Raw genomic sequence first — 17,350 nt, 5'->3', positions numbered from 1 at the left:
ATCTCAGAGGTTAAGAGCACTGGTTGCTCTTCCAGAGGACCTGAGTTCAATCCCCAGCAACTACATGGTGGCTCACAACCATCTGTAATGGGGTTTGATTCCCTTTTCTGGTATGTGGGAAGACAGAGCATTAATATACATAAAATAAATATATAAATTAAAGAAGAGTAGGGAAGAGAGCAATTAGAATGCATTTGTGTATGCATATTAAATGATCAAAGAACAGACTACATTAATTTTTTTTAAAGATTTACTTGTTTACTATGTATACAGTGTTCTGCCTACATGCATGCCTGAACACCAGAAGGTGGCACCACATCTCATTACGGATGGTTGTGAGCCACCGTGTGGTTACTGGGAATTGAACTCAGGACCTCTAGAAGAGCAGCCAATGCTCTTAACCGCTGAGCCATCCCTCCAGGCCCAGATTAACAATTTTAATGGGGGGAAACTGAGGCTTAATGGTACCGATTGAGAATAAAGGAGGCATGCCTCATTTTCTTCAGGTGTTTGGTTTTTTTACAAGAATTTTATGGTGTGTATTTAAAGCCTGCAGCATAACACTGTGGTGTACACAGAGGTGGGAAAGGATTTCAGTGATGAAGGGAATGAAATCATCTACCATCTCACGCAGTTACTGTTTTAATGGCAAGGGCAACTAAACTCTACTTGATAAAAATCCCACATACCATATCATTTTGTTAACTGTGTATTAGCTCTCTAAGCTTGGCAGGAGAGGTGCTGCACACCTTCAAATCCCAGCAGTCTGGAGGTAGAGGCAGAAGCAGGCTGATCTCTGTGAGTTCAAGGCCAGCCTGGTCTACAAAGAGAGTCCTAGAACAGCTGGGACTACATAGAGAGACTTTCTCTCATTAAAAATTAATTAACTGATTAATTAATTAATTAAAATTTAAACAATAGATCTCTAAGTTTAGTCATCTTCCCTAGCTGACACACTGTGCCCTTTGACCTTCAGCTCCCCAGATTCTACTCCACCTCCCACCCATAGCGTATTCCCAGGGCTTGGCTGTTGTGAATACCGCAATGAACACACAGGCCAGGCACTTTGAGAGTGAATTGATGATCATCTCCATAAGAATGGCATCCATATTGGCTTATCCTGATAGGATTCTGAAGCCTACAGCTAGTCACCAAGAATCGCATGAACCCAACTGATGATGATGTTGAGCTATTGTGACTGGTTCCTTAATAAAGAGCGTGATTTTTTTTTCAAAAGTAGCTACATTACATGCTTGCACATGTGTGAGCACTCACTGTTATGATCTTGACCATCTCGGGGCTTCAGAAGGACCATACCAGGCCAAACATTTCCACCTGAGGTTTATTGGAAGAAAGAGGGGCAAGAGAGAGAGATGGGGGAGACTTTATATATGGGTGACACAGGTAAAGGTGGGAGATTAAAGCCAGGCGTGGTGGCGCACGCCTTTAATCCCAGCACTTGAGAGGCAGAGACAGGTAGATTTCTGAGTTTGAGGTCAGCCTGGTCTACAGAGTGCGTTCCAGGACAACCAGGGCTACACAGAGAAACCCTGTCTCGAAAAACAAACAATCTCATCATCAGGAGATGAGCCAAGTGGATTCTGGGTATATGGTGGCTGTTGCCTTGGCAACAGGTCTGTGGGTCCCTCCTATGTGATGTCACGGGTTTCAGAGGACCCTTCAGAACCAGTCTGGTGCTATTGCTTTTATGCACATGTAAATATGTGAATAGCATTTCCTGGTGTGTACAAGGAGTGTTCCCAGCAAGGGGCTCAGATTTCAGATTTACATTGTGTCCAGTAGCTCCTACTCACATTTCCCCTGCCCTCCAGGGTGCGGGAGGTAGAACCTAGAACCTTGCATACACTAGGCAAGCTCTCTACCACTGAATACGTTCCCCAACCCATTAAACACTATTTATTGGTGTATGTGTGTACTGCGTGTATGTGCACTTTTGTGTAGATTCATAAACATGGGTACATGTGTGTATAAGTCAGAGGTAGGAGCTGGGTGTCTTCTTCAGTCACTCTCCATCTTCTTTTTGAGGCAGGGTCTGTCACTGGACCTGGAGCTCATGAGTCTGGGAAGGGAGGCTGGACCAAGAATTGCAGGGATCTGCTTGTTTTACCCCCACAGTGCTGGAGTTTTAAACACGTGTCACTATCTCCATTTTTTTTTTATTCACTTTACATCCCGAGCACAGCTCCCTCCCTCCTCTCTTCCTAGTCCCACCCTTACAAATCTCTAGCCCCGTCCCATTGCCTCCTTTCTCCTGCTCCAAAAAGGTTCCATCCCACCCTGGGGTATTCAGTCCCAGAAGATCTAGACACATCCTCTCCCACTGAGGCCCAACCTGGCAGTCCAAATAGTGAGAAAGGGGATCCAATGGCAGGGAATAGAAACTGAGGCAGCCCCTCCCTCCAGTTCTTGCGCAAGAACTGGACATCCAAACACAGGTTCTCACCCTTGTGCCGTGGGCAAGTCACCACTGAGCCGTTCCCCACCCCCAACCCCCTAGACCTCTACTGAATACTTTAAATGTGACTTGTCCAAACTGAGGTGGGCTATATAATACTCCTCGCGTTTTAAAGAGGTTATCAAAAGAAAAAGTGTGTAAATATTTTATATTGTTATATTTTCGATATATGGGATTAAACAAAATGTGATATTAAAATTGACTTCACCTGTTTCTTTTTAATATCTCTTGATACAATTCCTAGAGCACTCAAAACTTCATGCACAGCTTAGATTTATAGTTCACATTGTATTTCACCAAGAGGCACTGGCCTAGGTGCACAAAATGCTGGGAGACCCACTTACAGCGCAGACTGACAAGCCGGACCTCCATCACATCTAGCTCAGCAGGGATCAGGGCAGGATCAACCTGAAATAACAAGGAGCATTTAGTGTTTCACTCCTGGATTTACACTGAGTTTAATTTGGGGGCTGGAGAGGTGGTCTAATGGTTAAAAGCTTAGTCATGAGGAGCAGAGTTTGAGTCCCAGTACCCGTTTTGTGCGTCTCACTCACACAATAACTACAGCTCCAAAGGATCCAGTGCCCTCTTCTGATCCCCTCAGGTATCCAGATACACACGTATCCATGCACTCACACAGACACATACACAGACCTGTATACACAAGCATAAATTAAAAACTTACACTCATAAGTTAACTCAGAAATTTAAAGGAGCAGTAAGTGGGCTCACGAGACGAGTCAGCTGGTAAAGACACTGGCCAAGAAGCCTGACGGCCTGAGTTCGATCCCTGGAGTCGCATTATGGAAGAAGAGAGATGATTCCGGATAATTATTCTCTGACCGCCACACCTGTGCCCGTGTAAAACCACACACACACACACACACACACACACACACACACACACATACACACACTTTTTAAAAGCATATCAAAGGCCCTCTGGGTTCTAGAACCAAGATCTCATTCATTCATTCATTCATTCACTCTGTAAACAACAGGCCCATTCTCAAAAATATTTCAGTCGCATCTAACAAGGCTGCCATCTTGACTGGAGATCCCCGGGAGAAGAGAAGGAAGAAGCAAGCACAGCGTTCAGCATACAGTCAAAAGTCCCTAAGACAGTGATGCTGTCATTTCAATGAACCACCTTGGGTAGGACACTTGACCCCTCTGACCACAGTTCTTCCATCTTTACAGGTCCCAGAATGAAAAGATTGGGTGGAACACCGTTGTTGGAAGAGCTGAGGGTGAGTCCCTTCAGTGTGACGTGTTCTCTACCTGCTCTCTAGTAGCAAAAGTCTCCCTCAGTGGGGGTCCCATTGCAGGGGCCGAAGGGCTCCATTTCACAAGCCTGGTAGAATTAACTCCTGGCTCCCACCCTGCTCCAGTGCCCGTCTCCAGCCTCGCCTCATCTGGAATAAGAGTGACTTCAGGAATCCACCTCAATCCCTCACACTCTACTCCTGGGCTGGCGTCCACGGCCGGCCGTTTGAGAACCACGGCTCATGACAGTCATCTGCCTCACTCGAGAGTAGAGTAGCTGTCAGAACGCTGGACATGTACAAACACATTCAGAGGACTTTCCGTAGCATTCGGGGTTTTTAAAATTAATTTTCTTAAGTTAGCATACAAAGTCACAGGGAAGCCATTTCACCATTTCCTTCCATGGGACATTGTCCTGTTTGTAGGCATCCACCTCCGCCATGGCCCTTCACCACCACCCACAACCTTACCTGTCTCATCTGAACCAGTCCCTGCCTGCTTCTTGTCACCTGTATTCCTTTAACCCTTTGTTTCCTTCTGCCTTCCCTCTCCTTTAGCATTTTGTTAAAAAATCAAAACATTTTTTTTTAAAATACTATAAAGAAAAGTTTAAACTATCATATTTGGAGCCCAGTATAATTATTTTTTTAAAAGAATTATTTATTTTATGTATATGAGTACACTGTCGCTGTCTCCAGATACACCAGAAGAGGGCATCTGATCCCATTACAGATGGTCGTGAGCCACCATGTGGTTGCTGGGAATTGAACTCAGGACCTCTGGAAGAGCAGTCAGTGCTCTTAACCACTGAGCCATTTCTAAAGCCCCCCAGTTTAATTCCTAAGCAATATGTTGGAAAAGCTAAATAAATTTCGTGTTTTATTTTGGGTTTGGGAGGTGGTTTGTTTGGGTGTCGTTGTTTCTGTTGTTTTGTTCTCCATCAGGGGTCTCACTACGAAGTCCTGACTGACCTTGAACTCAAGATCATTCTGCCTGAGTGCTAAGATAATATGCCTGCCCACTGTGACTGGCTAACTACAATTTGCTTAAGGTTGTGAGCACCCCACCCCCACAGGCAAAGCATTCACTTTGCATAGGAAACCTTTGCAGTGACCCTGTGGGTGTCATTTTCCTCTCTTCCTGGAGACTCCGAAGGTCTCTGCTGTATCAACAACAATGGGCGGGAAGGGTTTCTCAACATTTGCATAATTAATTAGCAACCCTGGAGTTTCCCCCGGCTTCTGGTGGGGGAAATGGATCTCTGCTTCTTTAAGGCTCTGCGGGGCTGTCTGCTCTGGCGACGCAGGCAGGGCAGGCTCTGCCGCAGCGGCTCATCCCATCGCTAAGGTCCAGTTAGCCAAGGTGGAGGATGGGAAAAGAATGGAGCTGTCCCAGCTCCTCAATGAGATCAGGGCAAACTATGAACAGCTCCTCACCAGAAATCAGATAGAGACGGTGTTGTCGACGCGGATCCAGGTAATGATTTCATTCAGCCAGGCACCTTCAGGATAAGGAGACAGTCCATGTCTACCCGATTCCTGTCCCGGCCTCTCTGAGGTACAGTATCTCCTTTTCCACGCAGCATCTACTGGGGAGGCGATGTAGGTGTTCCTGCACTGGGTCTGGGGTGGCAGGCAGGGAGAAAACCCTTTGGCTGTGCTGTTGAATAACCATTCAATAAATATTGATTGATGCATTGGGATTTTATAGAGATCGTAAGGTGACCGTCATTACTAAAACATGGAGTCAACAAGCAATAAAATGGTGCTCTCTGACCTCTTTGGGTTTTTTTTTTTTTTTTTTTTTTTTTTTTTTTTTTTTTTTTTCAGGAAGGAAGCATTCCAAACAACTCTTCAAAGATATTATGGAGTTAATTATAGAGGCAATTTAAATAACATCTGTAGACTCCAAGCTTGATAGTCAAGATTGTTTGCCTTGCACACTCTGGGGGGAGACAAAAAGCAAGAAAAATATTTCTAGAAGGTTTCTATCATATTTCCCAAGCACTTGGTTTCATACTGACTGTTATAAATAGAATCAACTGAGCATGTGAATGTGGCTTTGAGAACCAAGAATACAGATCTGACAATCAAAATCCCCCCAGCTGAGTAGTGAGAGACTCTACACTTAAAAGTAGCCATTTTTGCTTTGGGGGTAGAAGAACTGTTTACTTCCGACACAAAGCTTGCAAGATATTTAAAATAAATAAATGAAACAGAGCCAACTCAGACCAAGGCTCAATTCAAATCCTGTCTACTCAGTTTCAAAGTAATACCTGCCTTTAATAATTAAGGCCTCAAATTTAAATAAATTTAAAAGCAAATATTTGGGAAACAAAGTTTCAGAAACTCAGGACGGTTTTATTAGCTTACCTCTTATACCCGGGTTCAAATTGTATTCCCAGCACCTGGACACAGCAAAGAGTTTACTTAAGAACAGGGCCAAAAAACAAAAACAAAACAACAACAAAAAAATGATAGCTAAAAAAAAAAATCACAGGACTTTGTTTCGTTAGTAACTTATTGCAATATCATTATAAATTTTGCCTGTGGGTAATAGTCTTGGTTTTTAAAAAGAATGATCAGTTCAACGGATTAAACAAGGTCACCGGGCTCTTGGCTTAGATGGAGGAGAAGTTTGTTCTCTTCCCACGTGATAGAGAAAAATATTAAGAGAGGACAACTTTTGAAAATCATAAACCAAATAAAAATTTTGCAAAGTAAACTTATAAGTTGAATTTACAAGTCCCAGTGCTTGAAGTGACTTTGAATTTAAAAAAAAAAAAAAAAAAGCAAAACGTTTTGTAACATAAAAGTTCTTGAGAGAAATGTGTTTTCCCAAGTAACTCACAAAGTCGGTTTATTATATTATTGTAACATATGCAAAGCCCTGGGTTCAAGCCCTAGAACGATGCAAGTAAATCCGGAAAATAAACATACAGTTGCTTTGGCTAACAAGTAGTGCATAGTAAGTCACCTCCCAAAACTCAACAACCTAACATTTAGACCAACGCATCCTGTCTTGTAATTCAGTAGGATGAGGAGGCTGGGGGATGGGGACTCTGGGTGGTGCCCTACTGACTGGCATAACCAAAGTGACTGGCTAATGTGTTTGGGACCTTGGCAAGAGCTTACTGGAAGGCTAGCCTGAGATCCTTGAGCCTGCTACCTGCCCCCTCCACGTGGCCTCGGGTCCCTCTCTACCTAGCCTCCCTATATGACCTCTCTAACCAGGTATCCAGGTTTCTAAAATGATGACCCAGGGCTCCCAAAAACATGACGTGGAAGCTGACAGGCTTCTTATGGCTTAGCCTAGAATCTGCACAGCGTCTGTCACCTCTACCATAGCCAATTGGTCACAGCAAGACTCAGGACAGCCTGATTCAACCTTGAATCACGGATGTGAACTTGGGGGAGGTGTGGCTCACTAGGGACCATCTTAGGAATCTAACACACAGTTTATCTGCCAGCTCCCCAACGAGAATTCAAAAAACTAGTGGTCCCGGTAGCCTTATCTTGTTTACAAAAGTCTTTATATCCTGATCTGCAGGACTATGTGTAAAAGTGAAACATGGTGGTGAACACTGTGATCCCAGCAGTGAGATCCGGAGACCGGCACATAGATCCCTGGGGCTCACTGGCCAGCCATCCCAGCAGTGAGATCCGGAGACCGGCACATAGATCCCTGGGGCTCACTGGCCAGCCATTCTAGCCTAGTCAGCCAGCCGGGGTCCCAGTGAGAGACCATGTCTAAAAAAAAATGAAAAAGAAAATCAAAGCTCCTGAGAAACTACACCTGAGGCTGACTCCAGCATGTAATATACACAGGCTATACTACACACAAAAATACACCGGCATGGACACACACATACACACCTTCACGGACACACAAACACACACACACACACAAAATCATTTTTATTATCCCAAATATCCAAACTGAAGATTCCTTCTTAAAAACATCATCTTGAAAAAAGTAAAAGGGTTTCTGTAGCACAGAACTTCATTTAAGAACACCGACAGCCGGGCGTGGCGGCCACGCCTTTAATCCCAGCACTTGGGAGGCAGAGGCAGGCGGATTTCTGAGTTCGAGGCCAGCCTGGTCTACAGAGTGAGTTCCAGGACAGCCAGGGCTACACAGAGAAACCCTGTCTCGAAAAAGAAACCAGAAAAAACAAACAAACAAACAAACACCGATGGCTACGACAACTTAAGTTTCCAGTTCACTAGTCTAGTAATCATGTTTTTTAGCAGTGTCTGCTCCTAGTCCATACATCCAGAATTGATGTGCATCTGCCTCTATGAAGCAGCCTACAAAACATGTGGAAAATAATCACTAAATTTCAAATGATCTTTCTTATTAACACATTCAAAAAAAGGAAAGGATCAGAGGTCACAAATTTGTCTCAAAAAATTTCGTTAAAACAGATGTGCTTTTTTTCTTTGTCTTTATTTCATAGGCTGATATAGTTAGAAGGAACTTCTAAGATCATTTTATAGCAGAGAAGATTGACTAGCTTGAGCATTTGATCAATTAATAAACAAAACACCAGAACACACACTTGTAAGCCACCATGTGCTTGCTGGGATTTGAACTCAGGACCTCTAGGAAGATCAGTCAGTGCTCTTAACCACTGAGCCATCTCTCCAGCTCAGAATGCACACTTGTAATCTAATAGAAGTAGAAAAGGTGATTTGATTCCTATATAATTGTTCTGTGATTGCTTTTGAACGCCTCCCTTTCAAGAGTGCCCTTTGGTTTTTTTGTGCGCTGTTGTTATTATTGACTTTCTTACAGCTAGAGGAAGATATAACCAAAAAAATGGACAAGGATGGGGAAGCTCTGAAGGCAGCTCAGGCTGAACTCAAGGAGGCCCGCCGGCAGTGCCACCACCTGCAAGTGGAAATCGAGTCTCTCCACGCTGTGGTAAGGAAGAGCTCAAGGCAACTGGCTCCTTGCGCCCCAGAGCCTATGCAGATTAGAGAGAGGAGGCGACTTGGGAAGGTGGCTTGCTGGCAGGGCACCTGCCCAGTGTGTACAACAGAGAAGGGGGGGGTGAGAGAGAGAGAGAGAGAGAGAGAGAGAGAGAGAGAGAGCGCAGAACTATGGAGGCCACTGAGTGTTAGCCCGAATCCTCGCTCTTTCCCACCCACTGGCTGTAATCAGCTCACTCAGGGTTCAGCTTATATGGAGAGAAATTTGGTTGTACTTGATTGTGGGACTGGGGCTTCCTGACTGTTGCTATGAGAAATTGGATTGTGTATTGTTATTATTATCTATAGTCTCCTAACCACTGGCTTCTTGCATTCATGTCATTGAGATTTTTAATGGAAAAATAGTTAATACTTTTCTAGCATGCCTTTTTGAAATTATGTTTGTTTGTTGGTTGGTTGGTTGGTTGGTTGGTTGGTTGGTTTGTTGGTTGGTTGGTTGGTTGGTTGGTTTACTGTGTGCACATGTGGAAGTCAGAGGAGGACTTTTGTGAGCCAGTTCTCTCCTTTTATCATGTGGGACCAGGGGCTTGAACTCAGACTGTTAGACTTAGCGGCAATACCTTCATCCAGAAAGGCAAAGCATAGGCCCCTAGCAACCTGATTTCACCTTTGACATTATGTTTTCAATATTTTTTAAAAAATCAAATAATTCAGAATAACAGTAAGTTAATCCCAGTGTAAAGGACTTCTTTTTTTCTTGCCAAAAGAATAACTACAAAATTATTTTGAAATGTAGAAAGCTATCTAGTTATGTATGGTTTAAAAAAAAAAAATTCAGTACTGAAGACTGAAACCAGGGCCTTGTGCTTGTTAAACAAGTGCTTTACTACGAAGCTGCATCCTTAGTCCCTACTCCTTGATGTTGATGAAACATCATCTCACAAAGTTGCCCGATCAAGCCTTGAACTGGGGATCCTCCTGTCTCTGTCTACTGAATAGTTGTCATTACAGATAACTGCTCAGTCACTAAATATAATTATATATTTATAATATAATGTAAATATAATTTCCTTAAAAAAAAAAAAGATGGAAGTCAGGTGTGGTGGTTCACGTCTATAATCTAGCATTTGAGAGGCCGAAGGAGGAGGATTGCCTTTAGTTCAAGGTCAACTTAAACTAGAGAATGAATTAGGCCTGGTTACCCATAGCCATAATTCCAAGTTCAGGGCCAACCTGGGCTAGCTACACCATGAGACCTTGTCTCAAACAGCCAAAGAGGGGCCAGCATGGCTTGCCACAAAGCCCGATACCCCGAGTTTGATCTCCCAAACCCACGTGGTGGAATGAGAGAATCAATTCCTGAAAGCTGCCGTCTGATTTCCAGATGTGTGCTGGGGCATGTGTTTATGAACACATACACACTTATACACAAATAAAGAAATGTAAAAATGATCATTCAAATAGCAAAAAGAAAAAGTCCTCCTGAATACCTGAAGCACAATTATTATAATCTTTAAAACAAAACAAACAAACAAACAAAGAAGGTGGAGCTATAGGTGAGACTCAGTGGCAACCCTGTTCAAGGTCCTGGCTTTGACTGCTTATGCCATAAAACCAAATAAATAAACGGGTAGCAAGGAAGTAGACTAGAACGGGTGCAAGCCTTGCAAATGAGACTTCAGAAGCCCTTGTCCTGTTGCTGGTTCACTGCGGAGGATGTCTGTCAACAGGAAAGGGGCCTTGAGAACTCCCTGCAGGCCAGTGAGCAGCATTATCAGATGCAGCTGCAAGATCTGGAGTCAGTGATTGGCAGACTGGAGAGGGAGCTGCAGGAAGTGAGGCGTGGCATCGAGAGGCAGCTTCGAGAGCACGAGATGCTTCTCAACACGAAGATGAGGCTGGAGCAGGAAATAGCCACGTACCGCCGCCTGCTAGAACAGGAAGAAATCAGGTACCTAAAACCTCATCACTAATCGCACGGGTGGCTCGGGATCAGATGCACAGAGCCACTGGTGATGCCATCAGAGAAATCAAATCCAAAATAAAGCCCACCACCACCACCACCACCACCACCACCACCACCACCACCACAGCCTGTTCACCGAACTCCCGTAGTGACACCACAGGCTTAGCGCACCCTCCAGAGAGCATGAAGAACTGTGTCTGCTGCTAAAAGTGACAAGCAAATAACCAGACTTGCCTATTACAGTTCTTGGTCACTAAGGTGGCTTTTCTCAGTCTTCCCACTTTCCCCACTGTTTCTCCCTTTTAGGACCTCAAAGAAGTTTGGAGACTCACACATTATCACCACAACCCTGCCCAAGGGCTCACCCCCAACCCCCAGTAAACACCCAAATAATACTATGGTTGGGGGAGGAGGCCCAGCCAGAACAGGGCTTGGCCAGCATGCATGAAACCCTGAGTCCACACTGAGTTTGTTCACCAGCATCACATAATCCAGCTGTGCATGTCTGTAATCCCAGCACTTGGGAGGTGAAGGCAGGAAGACCAGGAGTTCAAGGTCAACCTCAGCTCCATAACAGGTTGGAGGCTAGCCTGGGCTACAAGAGACCCTCTCTCAAAAAGTGAAAATAACACACAAGTGATTCTATTACACAAGCATGATAAACAATACTGGCTGGAGTCACAATTTTAAAGCTTTAAATAATCCTGAGAGAAAAGGGAACTAACCAGGGAACTCTTACTTATTCAATATTGTATTTTACAATATTTATAAGGTCTTAGACCTTTAAACAAGGACATCATCTCCAAGTTTCTATATTCCCATAAAAATAAATCTTTGTTCTTGTTTCAGAATCCTGACTCTTCTGCAACACCAGATGGAATAAGATTAGCCTATGATAAGCCTTGGCATATGTTAAATCTTTAAAAATCATAAATGGGCCAGGCAGTGGTGGCGCATGCCTTTAATCCCAGCACTTGGGAAGCAGAGGCAGGCGGATTTCTGAGTTCGAGGACAGCCTGGTCTACAGAGTGAGTTCCAGGGCAGCCAGGGCTATACAGAGAAACCCTGTCTCGAAAAAATAAAAACAAAAACAAAATTCATAAATGGAATTCAAAATATACCACTTACTAGCTGAATGACCTTGGACAAGTTACTTAACCTCACTGTGCTTCCGTTTCTCAACAAAATGGGAAGGATACTGTCTACATCACAATATTGCTGTGAGGGCTTATTGAGTCAACACTGTGACGTGCTTAAAGCACTATCTAGCACATGGTGCTGTGTAAAAAAAATACACAATTTTATATATGATGAGTATGTAATATATTATTAAATAATGGTAGATGTTAACTTCTAAGCATTCAAGATATTGACAATTTGGTTTTTAGTATTTTATAATTTTCTACATTTGTTTTATGTTTAAGATATAAGTATAGAAACATATGAATAAGCAGTTATTATTCAAAACCCAGGAAATATAAAGAGCAATGTTATGAAGTATTATACATTGTATACCTATGGTGTTTGACCTGTTAACAGACTTCACCTAGTTTCTGCAGTCTAAGCAGTAACATGTTTCTGAAGTTGTATTATTTTTCTGGGCATCTAATCCTTGCCCCATTCCTCTCCTACACACACACTACATCCCCCACTTTCAGGCTGGCTCAGAACTTGATATTTATTAGTCTCATCCAGCTCCTTTGGTAATACAGATACATCTGTATACAATGTAGAAAACTGGTCTGTGTAGTATTCTAATCCTTATAAAACTAGCTCCTAGTATCCCTCCATGCTCCCTTGTGCCTTGGAGACTCACTGGGATGCTGCATGGCCTGCCTCATCACTGTGAATTCTGACTAGTATTCCCATTGTGTGACCTTAACAACTTACCATTCTCTTATCTGTTCCCTTTTGTTTGTTTGTTTTTATTTTTATTTTGCTACCGCAGTGTTGTTTCTATGACTCTTTCCATTTCAGATATTATGGTTGTATCCAAGGAGAGAAAAAAGAAGAAAAGCCTACCAAGAGTAAAGTTGGCTTTCTTCTCCCCTCAGGTGAGTTTCTGACATGATAACCTAATTTGAAAATAGATGTATTATTGGTGGAGACGATACAGAAATTTCTCCAAAGCAGCAAAAAGAGAAATGTTCAGTTTGTTGATGATGTGACTCCGCACCCCACACACACTAAAATGTACTTTATTTTTCTTGCCTTTTTCATCATTGTAACTTCATGTAACATTTTCACAGCCATTATAAATGAAATCTCCTTTTCAACAAAAGTCTCCCAAAAGTATGAAAATGAAAATATGGAGACAGTGACCAAACAGGCAGTAGTGAACAGAGACGTGAAGGAGAGCGCGGAGGCCCACGGCACCATTCAGTAAGTAAAAGTGCTTGACTCTGGAATAGTACTAAGTGTGAGAAGACTCACTTCAATTAAGCAGTCTTAGCGGTCCTTTTCAAATATTTCAAACACTTCCAATACACTATGATTTTTCAGGCAGTCATGAATATACACACATAGCAACACAAAGAAAAGTGTGTAAAGAATTCACCTTTTTTTCTCTCTCTCTCTCTAAAACTAAAATCAGAGCATAAGAATTGTGTAGAACCCCAGCACTCAGGAGGCAGAGGAAGGAGGGTCTCTGTGAATCCAAGGCCTGTTTGGTCTACAGACTGAGTTCTAGAATAGGCAGGACTATATATATCAAGAGACCCTGTCTAAAAAAAAATTACAAATAAATAATTTTTAATTAGAAAAGTGTATATATCCCACATAATCCTATATTTAAAATTATATTCTTATAGTTGTTAAACTTGTGTCAATTAGAAAGTCCACAGCCTGAGGGCAGAGCGATGGCTCAGAGGTAAAGAGCCTCTCAGCTTCTCACTACTCCAGGTCCAGGGACGCTGATGCCTTCTCTTAACCTCTGCAAGCACCAGGCATGCAAGTGGTACACATACATATATACATAATACATGCAGACAGACAGACAGACAGACAGACATGCAGACATACATGCGTGTAGACATACATACATACATGCATGCATGCAGACATACAGACATACATACATGTAGACATACATACAGACATGCAGACATACATACATGCATGCAGACATACATACATACATGTAGACATACATACATACGTACATACATGCAGACATACAGACATGCAGATATACATACATACACATACATACAGGCATACATACATGCAGACAAAACACACATGAAATACAATCATCTAAACTGTTAAAATCCTACACCCTATACATTATACACATTTCTCTTTCATGAATATGAACTATACATTGCGTCTATTTCTTCTTCTGTAAAAACGAGTTTGTTTTCTCATTTCAGGACAGAGAAAGTGGATGAAGTTATAAAAGAATGGGAAGGTTCATTCTTTAAAGATAACCCTCGACTGAGGAAAAAGTCCGTCTCTCTCCGGTTTGATCTCCATCTAGCAGCCACGGATGAGGGCTGTTTAGAGAGTAGACAAGATAATCTGCCAGATATCGAAGTCAGACTTATCATGAGAAGATCCTGCAGTATTCCCTCCATCAAACCCCCACCAGGAACCAACTAACCCAGAGAGAGTGTTTAGCAAGGGCACCAGGATGGACCTATGTAGGCCATACAGACCCCCAGTCCCAAGTGTAAGTTATTTTACATGGATAGATAGTGTTAAGATGCTGTGGGCTCTGGCTCTCTTCAGAGAACACATAAGTAAGAGATGCTGCAGCTAGGACTCCAAAGATGAGCAGGGGTTTTTTGCTGTTTTGTTTTGTTTTGTTTTTTGAGAGGGGCTGCTTAAAAATAAATCAGAAATCCAGTGTGGATTCTGTTTTATTTGTCATCTAAATAGTCTTTATTCTGGCGAGCTTTATCAGAGACTTTAAGTATTAAGGTGGCTTCATTAAGCCTGTAATTTTCCTCAAAAGCTAAACATCCCAAGGAAAACAAAATAGCTTGTTTGAAAACTGAAGAGCTACGGTGAGTTACTCTCCGTGGTTTCAGGACCAGCTGAACCTAGAATGTTCCACTTCTAAAAAGGCAGCAGTTAGGAACAAACTGTTTAAGGAGCAGACTCAGTATTCACTTAGGACTTTCCCTTTTGAGACAATCATTTGAACCCTGGGAATGACGAAGTGTTCCATCCATGAGCGATTCTGAATGGACTGTAGAGCACTCTCCAAGGCAATTTTGATTATTAATAAAATTGGGTTACTCTATATCTTTATCTTAAAGCTTTTTAAAAATCAGTATCGGGAGAGTTAGTTTGTTGAAAGTTAAAGGTTGTACACACACACACACACACACACCCGGACATACACACACTCCAGCTGTACAAACCTTTTAAAGCACATTGAGATTGTGGTGAATCCAGTTACCAGGACAGTTACCCAGCTGCTCACCATCTGCAAAATGAAGTGTGAGTAGCGTGTGCTATGGGCCTGAGAGGAAAGAGTCTATGAACTCAGAGAAATAGTCCTTGCAGTCATTTCTGTGAGCTAACAGCATAGTACTGCTATCTGAGCTAAGAGTGCCTGCAGAACTTGATTTTAAATTGTTCAAACTGTAATAAATAGAGATGTAAAATATATTTGTGAATAAGTGAAAAATTGTTGCAAAGTTGTTTTCTGGTTTTGTTTTTAATTGTTATTATTTACTTGCTATACATATATGCTTGCACCCCAGAAGGAGGGCATCAGATCTCATGACAGATGGTTGTGAGCCACCATGTGGTTACTGGGAATTGAACTCAGGACCTCTAGAAGAGCAGCCACTGCTCTTAACCTCTGAGCCATCTCTCTAGCCCCATTGCAAAGTTTGTTTTGTTTTTTAAAAAACAACCTAAATTTGTTTAATGCAGGTACATTTACTTTGAGACCTTAAATAGTAGATATCTGTTTTACGACATTTAGATATTTTAGGCTTTTTTTTTCCTAAACAACAACAAATAAGGAGTACAAACCATTGGCCACTGTTCTTTGTTCTCAGCTCAAGTATCATCTAAGGGCTACAGCTATATTAGCATTTTAGTGGGGCCTTCAAAGCCCACCCTCCTCTCCCCCTCCCTCCCTCTCCACATGTGTGTATATATGTTGACTAGTAAATATGCTTTAGCCACAAGGAACTTACATTAGTTAGCTTTTAGTGTAATCCAGAGGTTTAACGTTCCCCTTTTTCATTACTCCAGGTTGCCTTCAGCCTGACTCACTCTAGTTAGTGAGTAAAAATGAACGATGCTGTTCTTCAATGTTACAACAGCATATTAAGCACTTATTCTTGAATAAGCGCCTGACCTAAAATTGCATCCTACACATTAAATGTTTCTTTCAGGCTGGGGGTACCGCAAGGTGGCAGAACTTCACCTAGCACATAGGAGGCACTGGGTCTGGACCTCAGGGAAAAAAAAAAGGGAGGGGGAGTATTCATCATTAAATGCTGCTACTTTATTAAAGCTTTGACTGCAATCATATTAGCCATTGTACTGGTTACTGCATTATGCAACAACAATTACGATAAAGCGATACATTTAGTGCAATCTACTGCAGTGTTGGGACTGGGCATTGTGAATTAACAGCTTGCTAGAGAAGTTCCACTGTGTGGCTATTCTGTGTGTAACATGCAGTACTTGAATTTGTAAATGAGTTTTGTTTGCTTTGAGGCATTTTAAAATCAGAATATGAATTTACCAAAGTAAATGATGCCACCATAATAAAAAAAAATTTAAACATGAACTCTAAGGCTTCCTTGTATTTGGGTTCTCCTATTTCAAAGATGTCTGTGCATGGTTAAGCCAAACAAAGCTAAATCACTTGAGGAAGACAGCTCCAGTGATAGGAGATGAAGGGTTTAACTTGGTTTCCAAGATAAATTAAGGATTAAGTTTTAAAATCCAGCTAGGTGCTGACAGTACACACCTGCGATCCCAGCTCGTGGAAGGCAGAGGAAAGATTTTGAGTTCCAGACCAGCCTGAACTACGTAGTAAGATCCTACAAACACACACACACACACACACACACACACACACACACGCATCATAACCATAATTATAAAATCCTATAATTCTGGGGAGATATAATAGTAGACAGCATTATTTGAAAAGTGCTGCAGGCCGGGTGTGGTGGCGTACGCCTTTAATCCCAGCACTCGGGAGGCAGAGGCAGGCAGATTTCTGAGTTCGAGGACAGCCTGGTCTACAGAATGAGTTCCAGGACAGCCAGGGCTACACAAAGAAACCCTGTCTCGGAAAACCAAAAAAAAAAGAAAAAAGGAAAGGAAAGAAAAGTGCTGCAGGACCTGTTCGGGACCCTGGATTCAATCCCTAGCGCCTCACAGAAGTAAAAAGAACAAGAAAGAATGCCATGCCGCTGTCCACTTAGAACTCAATCAATTCCCCTTTTTTAAGCCAATTTTGTGCCAGCCCTTTCCCACCACAGCATGCAGACACCGCTGAGTTTCAGAGAACTAACTGCCCAGCTGGGAATGGCACCTTGCAGCATGCATGCGCGTGCACACATGCTCCGGAGCACTGTGCCTGTACCCCCTTTTCCACCATTCCATAGTCCTTGCTAAGACCGGGAAGTAACAAGGCTGGAATTACTGGGCAGAGGAAGAAGCCACTGGATCCCTGCTGTAATTGTGTGGATCCTACATTCACCTTCTCTATGCTCTTTGTGTTAAAAA

General features: G+C 42.5%; 1 protein-coding gene and 1 long non-coding RNA gene across 7 annotated transcripts in view; one reads left to right on the top strand and one right to left on the bottom strand.

Moving 5' to 3' along the window:
• Gm32385 overlaps positions 1–5,508 on the bottom strand; it is a 61,840-nt gene extending 56,332 nt beyond the window's left edge. For 3 of the 5 annotated variants that reach the window (XR_389025.3, XR_389026.3, XR_389027.4), the window contains exons 1-2: positions 5,179–5,266; positions 2,821–2,884 (exon numbers count right to left, since the gene is read on the bottom strand). This is a non-coding gene — a long non-coding RNA (predicted gene, 32385). Of the gene's footprint in view, positions 1–1,275; positions 1,336–2,820; positions 2,885–5,178 lie in introns of all 5 variants that reach the window. The other 2 variants (XR_389028.3, XR_880206.1) reach the window with 2 other exon arrangements.
• On the top strand, positions 5,014–16,400 carry Krt222 (keratin 222). 2 transcript variants are annotated; one of them, NM_172946.3, is made up of 6 exons: positions 5,014–5,218; positions 8,540–8,668; positions 10,407–10,627; positions 12,620–12,696; positions 12,892–13,024; positions 14,014–16,400. In NM_172946.3, the coding sequence occupies exons 1-6, from the start codon at positions 5,123–5,125 to the stop codon at positions 14,240–14,242; spliced, it is 885 nt and encodes a 294-aa protein (NP_766534.1). In that variant the 5' UTR covers positions 5,014–5,122; the 3' UTR covers positions 14,243–16,400. The 2 variants fall into 2 exon arrangements, with proteins under 2 accessions (NP_766534.1, NP_001348513.1); NM_001361584.1 differs by having other exon boundaries at positions 5,014–5,299.
• The last annotated feature ends 950 nt before the right edge of the window (positions 16,401–17,350 follow it).

This window comes from Mus musculus, chromosome 11, assembly GCF_000001635.26.
Source record: "Mus musculus strain C57BL/6J chromosome 11, GRCm38.p6 C57BL/6J".
Lineage (NCBI taxonomy): Eukaryota > Metazoa > Chordata > Mammalia > Rodentia > Muridae > Mus > Mus musculus.
Note: the sequence above shows the minus strand (reverse complement) of the source record. Positions and strands in the feature narration are given on the sequence as shown.